The sequence below is a fragment of the Hemiscyllium ocellatum genome, chromosome 9, assembly GCF_020745735.1.
Source record: "Hemiscyllium ocellatum isolate sHemOce1 chromosome 9, sHemOce1.pat.X.cur, whole genome shotgun sequence".
Lineage (NCBI taxonomy): Eukaryota > Metazoa > Chordata > Chondrichthyes > Orectolobiformes > Hemiscylliidae > Hemiscyllium > Hemiscyllium ocellatum.
Window position 1 is genome coordinate 47967832 of NC_083409.1, and position 12120 is coordinate 47979951.

The window sequence follows — 12120 nt, forward strand, 5'->3', positions numbered from 1 at the left end:
CCGCGTCTGTGTGGGTTTCCTCCGGGTGCTCCAGTTTCCTCCCACAGTCCAAAGATGCGCAGGTCAGGTGAATTGGTCATGCTAAATTGTCCAAAGGTTATTCTTTGGAAGGGTGGTGTGGACTTGTTGGGCCGAAGGGCCTGTTTCTCAACTGTAGGGAATCTAACCGAATCAAACTGGCCTTACAACCCCTCCAAGCCAGGCTTTTTAAGAATCTCTGCTCTCATGACCTCTCTGAAAAAAAAAGCCAAGGTTGGCTTAACCTTGTGAAAGGAACAGCATCATCATACCATCCTTCCCATAGCACCTGTACCCTGAAACATTAAACTGCCAGGTCTGACAATCCCTGAACATATCTGTAATTGCTATGATATCCCAATCCTATATTCCCAATCATCTTCTGAGTTGATTGGCCTCTTGCATTAAAATAAATGCAGTTTAATTTAACAGTCCTATCTTGTTCTCTGCTCTGATCCTGCCTGTCCTGACAGTTGGACTTGCTCCTTTTCTCAACTGTACCAGTCTCAGACTGATCTCTTTCCTCCCTGGGTCCTACACCCCAACTGATTAGTTAAATTCACCCAAGCAGCAATAGCAAATCTCCCCATCAGTTTATTAGTCGCCTTCCAATTCAGGTGTAATCCATCCTTATTGTGTGTAGGTTATTTTGACCCCGGAAGAGATTCCAATGATCCAAAAATGTGAACCCTTCTCCGCTGCACCAACTTCTAAGCCACACATTCATCTGCTCTACCCTCCTATTCCTACCGTCATTAGCTTTGGCACCAGGAGTAATCCAGATATTACTATCCTTAAGGACCTCCTTTTGAAATTTCTGCCTAACTTCTATATTTTTTCCTCAAATCTCATCCTTTTCTCTTCCTATATCATTAGTTCCAATACATACAACAACCTGCTGCTGGTCCCTCTTTAAAAATATTCTGCACCTTCTCTGAGATACCCTTGATCCTGGCACCAGAGAGGCAACACATCACTCTGATGTCTTGTTGTCGGCCACAGAAGCATCTGTCTGTGCCTCTGATGAGACAGCCCCCAATCACAATTGAATGCTTGGAACCTGATGTACCCTTTGTTAGTTTAGAGCCAGTTTAGGTACCAGAATCCTGGATGATCATGCTACCTCCCCTTGAGAGTCCATCACTCTCTACATTTTCCACAACAGCATACTTGTTTGAGATGGGGATAGCCACAGGATACTTCTCCATGACCTGCCTCCCTTTCCTGTAGATAACCTATCTACCTGACTGTATCTGTGGTTTCTCATCCTTCCAATAACTGCCATCCACCACACCCCTAACTCGTGTAAATTCTTCATTGCCTCTAACTGCCATTCCAACCAATCCATGTGATCCGATAGGATTCACAACCAAACACACTTCCTGCAGACATAATTATCAGCAACAAGGAAACTCTCGCCAATCTCCCACATCAGACAGGAAGAGCACATCATCTGCTAAAGGCCAACTTTGCACCTTAACAATCTGTAGACTCAGAAAATAGCACAGCCTTACTGTTCTAAAAAACACTGGTCCAAGCTAATTTAGTACCCACATTTAGACAGATCTGAGCAAAACATATAATCAAAAAAGAACCCACTCTACTCACTATTGTAGATTTACAAAAAAAGTTCATTAAGGTTACACTTTAAAACTATCCACTTACTTGCTCCCCTACTGTGAGCTCTCCTACATAGAGTTCTCCAAGATCAGCTGTGAATTTCGCTGCTTGTTATTTTTTCTTAGACACACTCCGATGTCAGAAGATTTTTGAAAATCAAACAGCAGAGGCAGTAGCTGCGCTGATTCACTGCTGGGTCAGACAGCAGTGTATGTTTCTTTCTTGTTTGAATCATTTCCCAAGTGGTCTCTGCCTTTGTCTCTCTTCCTCCTTTTTAAAGTGCTGTTGTTCCAAAGGACCAATTCAACTACTTCTGTGCCTGTTTTTTTAATTTTGTTATGTGATAGAGTTGATGATAATGATAGATTGGCAAGACTGAAGATAATCATAACTAAATGGGAGCATTTTGTTTTACACACACAGTAATTTGCTGGAATAAAGAATTTTTTTGCCACAAACACATGAGTGAAGTAGAGTCAATAAATTCCCCAAAATGAAAATCAGGTCATTTCTTGATGATCAAGCAGTATCATTGAATTACAGTCTTGTGTAAAGAAAGCATTGCTGAGATGTGATAGACCAAATAGACTGTCTTATGCACTAAATATCCTGTGATTACCTAAGTATCATTTCTCTAGGCAGCTGTAATGTAAGCTTCTAAAAATTGAATATCACAAGTAAGATAGCTTACCAGAAAGGCAGGCTGTTGTGTCCATCCACTTCAGCAGTTGTCCTGTGCTCAGTTCTCCACGGTGGTTAGCATGACATGGCAGGATAAGCTGACTCATTTTCACTTCCGTTGGGTTTGTGTATACATCCCCATTTTCTAAAATGAAGAGCGGTTCTTCAAGTTTCTCCATTTCTTTCATTTCTGCCATCATTAAGAAAGAAATCCTAGGAAGAATACAAAATGTACATGATCAACCTAACTTCAAAAAAAACAATCAATACTAGCAAAACATGGTAGTACTCAAGGATTCATTCCACAGTAGAATGCAAACACGAACTCCAACTGACTACACAGTGCACTAATACTGGAAAGTTCACATGCTCATCAAAAGATTAAAATTCGTATTTGTTAAATTGAGAAATGTGTGTACAGGGCAATAGTCCAAAATGTGCAACATCAGATTGAAATGACTGTCAGAAACAAAGTTGAGGTGAATAAAAAAAATGGGAATATCAGGTGTTTAAAAGCCGTTAGATTTTGGATGAAAATATATTACAGCAATGTAATAAATTCCACAGTCTTGGGAAAGAGTGAACTGGGGAACACACTGTGCATACTGCTTTGATTCCAGCACTGAGGCCACATAGCACTCGGAGTTGTGTAATGCAGTTAAGTGAAAACAGTTCCAGACAAACAATGATCACATACCAGATGGCATTTTTTGACTAGGAATAGTTTTGACTTTCTTGCTAATTCAGCTATTCAGTTTGTTTGTTAACCATACAGTTTTTGAATAAATACCACAGTAAGTTTCTTTTAAAAGTACTCATCTGAAAATACATGGCTGTCATTGCAGCACTAGCAGGTTTGGAACTCCTGACCTAAATGACAGTGTGGACACACTTTCATCATTTGGATTCCAGCAGCTCAGTGTGAAAACTAAGTAGCACTTTCTCAAGGGCATCAAGAGACATGTAATAAATCATCTTGTCAATGATGTCTACATGATAAAAATGAATAATAACTTATCTTTATACAGTGTGCCTTTAGTCTGTTAAAACATATACTGGACCATTATCAAACTAAATCTGACACTGTCCTGTTCCAGGAAATATAAGGGCTGATGACACAAAGTTATTTAAGAGGTAGGTTTTAAGGAGTATCTGAAAGGAACAAAGAAAGGTAAAGAAACTGAGGGTAGGCAATTACAGAATTTAGGGCCATGGTAGATAAATGGGTGGCCACAAATGGTGAAAGCATTTTGTGTTATTTATTCACAGCCTTTCAGCGTCACTGGCAAGGCCACTGTGAGTTGGTGGTGGAGGGATTAAGGTTGTAGATTGGTGAGAAGCAAAGGAGCTGCTTTACCCTGGGTGACATTGACCTTCTGAAGGTTTAACTCAAAAATGCTCAGGAGGACAAATTGTATAGCACATATCTCAAGACTGTTGTGGGGCTGGAGGAGATTACAGAAATAGGGAGAGATAAAGCCATGGAGGAATTTGCAAAAAATGCATTAGAATTTTAAAATCAAGAAGGTACTTAACCAACCTGAATTTTTTATTTTTAATTAATTCAAAGGATATGCTGGAAAAGCCTTAAATTATTGTCTATTCTTACCTGTCCTTGACAAGCTCCTTTCTTGTGGTGTAGATACGTCTGCACTGCTGTTAGCAAGGGAGTTCCAGCATTCTAACCTGGTGACAGTGAAGGAACAGTAAAATAGTTCCAGGCCAGGGTACTGGGTATCTTGGAGGGGAACGTGATGTTCCCATGCAGTGGCTTCTCTTCCCTTAATAGATGATAGAGGTTGCAGATTTGATACATGTTATTGAAGAAGCCTCGGCAACTTGCCTCAGTGCATCTTGCAGATAGTATATACTTGTGCTACTGTGTGCTGCTGTTGGATGGAATGAATGCTTAAGGTGGTGGATAAAGTTTGGATTCAGCAGGATTCTTCCTCTTGGACAGTGTTGAGCTTCCTATGTGCTCTTGGAGTTGCACTTATCATGGCAAGCAGAGAATATTTCATCATACTCTCAATTTTTGTTTTGTAGACAGTGGACAGGCATTGAATCATGTGGTGAGTTACTTGCTGTGGAATTTCCAGCCTCTCAGCTGCCCTGGTGTCAAATGTTTTACAGCTAGTCCAATTCAGTTTCTGAGCTGCTGATTGGGGAGAAATCAGCGAAGTGATTGTAGTAGTTTGTTTGCAGGCAAAGGAACCTCTGGCAAGTGGGAGGACTTTAAAAGTGGGATAGAGGAACATATAGACTTTGAATTCGAGCTAAGAGTGAAAAGCAAGGTTGACAGGAATAGCGAACCTTGGATGACAAGAGATATTAAGGCTTTGACCAGAAAAAAAGGGGGTATGGCTCAGGTACAGACAGCTGGGATCAAGGAAATCCTTGCAGGTCTTTACTGAAGAAGGAAATCAGGATGGTGAAAAGCGGGTACAAGATAGCCTTGGCTTAGAAGATTAGGGTGAATCCAAAGAGGTTTACTAACTATATTAAGGGGAAAAGATCTAGAGAAAGACTAGGACCCTTCAAGGACCAAAGTGGACATGTCTGTGTAGAACCATAGGAGATGGACGAGGTACTCAATGAAAATTTCTCCTCTGTGCTTACCATGGAGAAAGACATGATGACTTGGGGAAGTTAGTGGTGATATCTTGGGCACAGTGCACATCACAATAGAGGAGGTGTTGGACGTATTAGAATGTATGAAGGTGGATAAATCTCCTGGTCCTAACCAGATGTATCCAAGAACACTGCAAGAGGCTAAAGAAGAAGGGCCCTGGCTGATATTTTGCATCATCGTTAGCCATGAGTGAGGTCCTGTAAGACTGGAGGGTAGCAAATATTGTGCCCTTATTCAAGGAGGGCTACAAAGAAAATCCTGAGAACTGCAGACTAGTAAGCTTAACATCTGTGGTAGGTAAATTACTTGAGAAGATTTTGAGAGAGTACATACATTCATTTTGAAAAACAGGTTTGAATAGGATTAGTCAGCATGGTTTTGTGTGTGGGAGATCATACCTCACAAATTTGTTAGTGTTCTTTGATGAAGTGACCAGAAAGATTGATGAGGGCAGGGCAGCAGACATAGTCAATGGATTTCAATAAGGCCTTTAATAAGGTTCCACATGGTAATTTCTCTGGAAGGTTAGACTGCATGGAATCCAGGGGGAGCTGGCAAATTGGGAACACAATTGACTTGATGAAAGGAAGCAGAAGGTAATAGTGGAAGGATGCTTGGCAGACTGGAGGCCTGTGACTAATTGAGTACCTCAGGGGTTTGTGCTGGGCCCATTGCTGTTTGTTATCTATACCAATGATTTGGATGAGATTAGTAAGTGTGCAGATTACAACAAAATAGGAGGTATCATGAACAGCAAGGAAGGTTATCAAAAATTGCAGCAGGAAATTGATCAGCTGGCGAAGTGGGCCAAGAAATGGTAAATGGAGTTTAACATACATAAATGTGGGGTCTTGCAATTTGGAAAGTTAAATCAAGTTAGGAGTTTCATGGTGAATTGTAGGGTCTTAAAGAGTGCAATGGAACAGAGGGGCCTTGGAGTTCAGGTATATGGTTCTCTGAAAATGAAGTCACAGGTAGAGCAGTGAAGGTGGCTTTTGGAACACTGGCCTTCATCAGTCAGGGCACTGAGTATAGAAATTGGGAATTTGTGTTGCAGTTGTACATGACATTGAGGCCATACCTGGAGTACTGCGTTCAGTTTTGATCACCTTGTTATAGGAAGAATGTTATTAAACTAGAAAGAGTACAGAAGAAATTTACAAGGTTGTTGCCAGGACTAAATGATCTGAGTTATAGGGAGAAGTTGAACAAGCTAGGACATTTTTCTTTAGATAGTAGGGAGGATCCAGGACTAGAGGGCATCTGTTTAAGGTTAAAGGGGAAAGAATAAAAGGGAACCTGAGGGGCAGCTTTTTTTACACAGAGGGTTGTACACATATGGAACGAGCTGCCAGTGGTAGTGGTTAAGGCTGGTATATTAACAACATTTAAAAGACATTTCAACATATACATGGATAGGAAAGGTTTAGATGCATATGGACCAAGTGCAGGGAAATGGGGTTAGCGTTAATGGACATTTTGGTTGGCAAGGACCAGTTTGGGCCAAAGGGCCTGTCGCTGTGCTGTAGGACTCTATGACTCTATGTGATGCCACTAACAGTCAAGGATATATGGTTAGATTTTGTCTTGTTGGATATGTTAATTGCCTGGCACCTGTGTGGCTTGTGTAGTACTATCCATTTATCAGCCCAAACCTAAATGTTTCGCTGCATTGACTATTTCAGTGTCTGAGGACTTGTAAATGGTATTGAATGCTGTGTGCAATTCTTAGAAAAATCCCTGAGTAATTTGTCATTTGATTTCCCTGTTTTCAGTGGACAGAAAGGGCTCTTGTGGTAAATTGGTAATGATCATAGCTCTGAGCTGAAAAGTCTAGATTCAAGTTCCATCTGCCATAGAGGTAGGTCACAATAAATATGAAAAGTTTGAATAATAAACTTCTTAGTGGAACAACAGTTGGAAAATTTCCTACATTGTCAGGTGTGTTGAAGCTGTATTGGCTGACAGCATTGCAAGTTCAGAATCATAAGTCTTCAGTACTAAAGCTAAGATAAGATGAGGTAAGAGCCTTCACTGTATTCAGGGCTTCTGTTTGTTTCTTGCTGATCACACTGAACTGAACTGAATAGGATGAAGACTGCCATCCATGATGAGGAGGACCTTAAGAGACTGTAGAGGTGGATCACCCATTTCACATTTCTAGTTGAGCCTTGTCTTTTGCATGGAAATGTCGGTATACTCCATCACAGAGCAGGGTGATATCTGCGGGGCCTCCTCGATCAGTTAGCTGCTTGAAGGTCCACCACCATTAACAACTGCATGAGCAGAAATACAAGGCTGTGATCTTAAACACTGGTTGTGAGATTGTTTTGCTCGACCTATGATATGCCTCTTTCACTGTTTAACATGCATGTAGTCTTTTATTGTAGCTTCATCAGGTTAGCATCTCATTTTTTGGTACAATAACAGAAATTGTTGGAAAGGCTCAGCAGGTCTGGCAGCATCTGTGGTCAGAAATCAGAGTTAATGTTTCAGGTCTTCAGTTCAGAGGATGGGGCACTGGACCTGAAATGTTACCTCTGATTTCTCTCCACAGATGCTGCCAGATCTGCTGAGCTTTTCCAGCAACTTCTGTTTTTGTTTCTGATTTCTAGATCCGCAGTTCTTTCTGTTTCCATTTTTAGGTACGCCTGGTGCTACTGTGACATGTTCTCCAGACTCCTTATTTAGATAACAAGTTAGGATATGAGCAGGAGAGTTTTGGATGGGCTCAAGTGCACAGGAAGTGCTAGTTGTGGTTCAACCACATGTGAATTGCATAGTCAAGTTAAAAGGATTACAAAGCATAAAAGAGACAGCTTTGGAGCTAAGGCAGAGGCAGAGAGAAGGTTCAGAGAAGATTTGTTAAAATGTTGTAAATTACGAGGATTCTCAACAAAGAAAGAGAGAGACACACTTTTCCCTTTGACAGGGGCCAAAAACCGGGGAATCTCAATTTAATGAGATTGGCTAAACACCAACAGTGACATAAGAAATCATATTTTTAAAAAACCATCCATCAGGATCAGATTTCTTTCTTCCAATCTGCACGGATCCAAATCAGAATATAGAATATTCTAGTTGAGGGGATACTAAAGGCAGATTCACTTGTAGCTTTCAAAAGAGAAATAGAAAAGTGACTGAAAGTGAAAAATTTGCAGGTTTCTGTGGAAAAGGCAGGAGAGTGAGGCTTGCTTCATTGCTCCTACAGCAAGCCACCACTAACGGTGGCACAGTGGTTAGCACTGCTGCCTCACAGCACCAGGGACCTGGGTTCAATTCCCGCCTCAGGCGACTGACTGTGTGGAGTTTGCACGTTCTCCCCGTGTCTGCGTGGGTTTCCTCCGGGTGCTCCGGTTTCCTCCCACAGTCCAAAGATGTGCGGGTCAGGTGAATTGGCCATGCTAAATTGCCCGTAGTGTTAGGTAAGGGGTATATGTAGGGGTATGGGTGGGTTGCGCTTCGGCGGGTCGGTGTGGACTTGTTGGGCCGAAGGGCCTGTTTCCACACTGTAAGTAATCTAATCTAATCTAATCTAACCCAAAGGCCAAATGGCCTCCTTCTGTGCTGTTCCCAATCTATGACTCTACATTCAAGAAATAGTAAAGAAACAAATAAAAGAAACCTGAGTTTGCAGTTAAGCTGATGATGGGTTGGAGGGCGGCAGTGTTGTGGTTGCCCTTGAGGAAATTTAATCTGGCTGATTTAAGGAAGGGAGGGAAACAGAACAGACAGCAGAATGAATGCTCTTAATCTTGATGACTATCAAGTCCATGAGCTTCTTGCAGATTTTAATGTGAGGGAATAGTGGAGATAGGAGAGATTAATTTCATTTAAGAACATGGAATAAATATAAAGCGACACATGAAACAGCACAAACACTTACTTCTGCACTATTTTTATATATTCCTCAGAAGGTATTTTTACTATGAACTAGATAAAAGGAAAAAAGGCACCAAATACAAATATTGAATTTATAGTTGAGATCTGCATTACTTATTATTAACCTTCAAACTTACAAGGTTTATTGCTGTTTAACTTATTTCAGCAAGGCATGCTGCCAAGGTTCCTCAGATTTCGACCACACAAAGTGAACAATGAACAAAGACTTTACTTTTTTAATCTTATACAATACAAATTACCTTTGCTAGCAGTCTGTATCTTGTGGCTATGACACAGTATGTGCTAACTCCATATCATTGATTATTGAGTGAATGGAGGTTAATCTAATTCTTGTGAATGGAACCAAAACCACTCAGCTCTGATTGAAAAACCCATGAACCTTTGGAGCAATAGAGCGACTGAAAGTGAACTACCATAGCAACAAGAAATCCTAACTGTAGAAAACAGTGATCAGTATGTAATTTGGGCAGACACTGAAGCATTCTGCTCTCAAATCTATAGATATCGACAGAATTGTAATTAAGCAAAAAGCATATTTCAATATGATACTTTTTCCTTCCAATCTGCACCTTCAGACAAAAGTGCAATTAACTGAGTGTTATGATCTCTTAATATTCAGCACAGAAATAAAGTCCCTCCAGATGAGTTGTGGTTCAATCAGATAGCTGTTATGGTGGTCATTACATTTTGGTTATGCTTAATCCAGAAGCATGTTTGGAAAAACTAGTGATGCAGAAAATAAATCAAAAGAAAATAGATGCCACCTCTGCAACCCCTACCCCACCCCCATATATCTCTCCTCTCACAAATATGCATTTTCTCCTTGATTCTATCACTGATACCAACAACCATTGTGTCCGAGTGTCATAGAGATGTACAGCATAGATACAGACTCTTTGTTCCAACTTGTCCATGCTGACCAGATATCCTAAATTAATCTAGTCCCATTTGCCAGCACTTGGCCATATCCCTCTAAACCCTTCTTATTCATATACCCATCCAGATGTCTTTTAAATGTTGTAATTGTACCAATCTCCACCTCTTCCTCTGGCAGCTCATTCCATACACACACCATCTTTGCGTGAAAAAGTTGCCCCTGAGGTTCCTTCTATATTTTTCCCCTCTCACTCTAAATCTATGCCCTCTAGTTCTCGACTCCCCCACCCCAGAGAAAAAAATCTTGTCTATATACCCTATCCATGTCCGAATTGATTTTATAAACCTCCATAAAGTCACCCGAGTCTCTGATGCTCCAGGGAAAATAGCCCCAACCTATTCAAGCCTCTCGCTGTAGCTCCATTCCTCCAATCCTGGCAACATTATTGTAAATCTTTTCTGAACCGTTTCAAGTTTCACAACATCCTTCTTATAGGAGGAAGACTAGAATTGCATACAATATTCCAAAAGTGGCCTATCCAATGTCCTGTACAACCGCAGAATGGGATGGGCAGAATTGGTGGAAAGAGGCATAACCGAGAGTATGGAAAGCTAGAAAGAGAAGTTAAACTTGGCATTTCTTTTCATGTCACGATCAATTGTGCATGAATGTCCTCTGATTTTTAAAAATTAAATCTTAATCTTTTTCTCATAACTAACACTGGTAAAGACTGTTATGCACATTCACAAATACTCTGCTTCCAGGAAGAAGCCAGTGTCAAATGATGGACATTACTGTGTCTCAAATTCATACTTCAGACAAGTGTGGCTCCTCAGCGGAAATACATGGCCTGTGAATTCACCCTTCTATCTTCTAACTGGTCTTAAACAATCAGAATCACAGTTGTTTCACTTACTAATAAGAAAACATTTTCTGAGGGGCAGTACCAATCCTACATCTCCTGAACTCAGCAATAAATAAAGCTGAGCAAGCAAGCAAAATTTAGTTTCCACATGGGATTCAGGCAATCCAAAGCAACAACTCCCATGTATTTTATTTGCACAGAGTTTGGCTTGACACAGGGTTTATCTACAGCTGTTTTTGGAAGGCATTTCTGCCCACTTCTCTTCAGTTGTCATGCGTCGTGACAACAAATCTCCTCTGGCTTACCTGTCCAACAAGGAAATATGGAGATGCTATGGGTGTCAAATAAAAAGGCTAAATTCAAAGATGATTGGAATAAAAAGTGTATTTTTTACTGCTTAAGTTTAAAGAACTTTGATCAATCAATGCTGGAGTACTGTGTTTACTTTTGGGCCACAATCCTCAAGTAGACAGGTACAGCACTAATTTGTCAATACAATGTTATACCAAGGCTTACAGGGTTACATAATGAAAAAGACTGTTTTACTTCCTTGAGATTAAAAGTTTGGGGAAGATCACTTAAATTTTTTTTCCACACAAAGCATTACAAAAGTCAGAAATTCCGATTGCCTTTAGACTGAGATTTGGGTCAACTGAAATTTTGAAGACTGTGATCAACAACGTTTTTATTAGTTAAGGGTGCTAAGGGAGATGAATCAAATTGAGGTATACATCAGCCATGGTACAGTTGAATGGCAGGCTAGGCTCAGCAACTAAGAAAAAGAAGCCACTTCTTTTTTCTGTGGGAAAAAAAACTCACACAAAGATTGAATTTGACCATGAAAACCTTTAGCTGCAGAAAACAGCAAATAGGGAAGAATGAATGCACAGATATCATGAAAACTAGTTGTGAATATATCTGATGTAAAGATCAATGGAACCACTGGGGATAAGGTCAGAAATATACAACTGTTTAAGACATTAATATAGTCATAGAGATGTATAGCATGGATACAGATCCTTCGGCCCAACTTGTTCATGCCTACCGGATATCCTAAGTTAATCTAGTCCCATTTGCCAGCATTGATCCATATCATCTAAAGTGTTCCTATTCATGTAACCATCCAATTGCCTTTCAAATGTTGTAATTGTACCAGCCTCCACTACTTCATCTCACAATTCTTTCCATTCAAGTACTGCCCGCTGCATGAAAAAGTTGCCCCTCCGGTCCCTTTTAAATCTTTCCCCTCTCATCCTAAATCTATGCCTTCTAGTTTCAGACATCCCCCCACCCCAGGGAAAAGATCTTGTCTGTTTACCTTATCCATGCCACTCATGATTTTATAAATCTCCATAACGTTACCCCTCAGCTTCTGATGCTCCAGAGAAAACAGCTCCAGCCTATTCAGTCCCTCCCTACAGCTTAAACCCTCCAACCCTGGCAACATCCTTGTCAATCTTTTCTGAACCCTTTCAAGTTTCACCTTTCTCCTGTGTTCACAAAGCAAACCAGACAGAAAACCTG

At 40.6% G+C, this 12120-nt stretch overlaps 1 protein-coding gene across 2 annotated transcripts in view; it reads right to left on the reverse strand.

Annotated features, from left to right (window-relative positions):
* The window catches only part of acot11a (acyl-CoA thioesterase 11a), an 86208-nt gene that overhangs the window by 66197 nt on the left and 7891 nt on the right, over positions 1-12120 (reverse strand). For both annotated transcript variants that reach the window (XM_060830249.1, XM_060830248.1), the window contains exon 2: positions 2330-2532. In XM_060830249.1, coding sequence (XP_060686232.1) covers positions 2330-2519 — 190 coding nt within the window. In that variant the 5' untranslated portion in view covers positions 2520-2532. The remainder of the gene's footprint in view (positions 1-2329; positions 2533-12120) is intronic.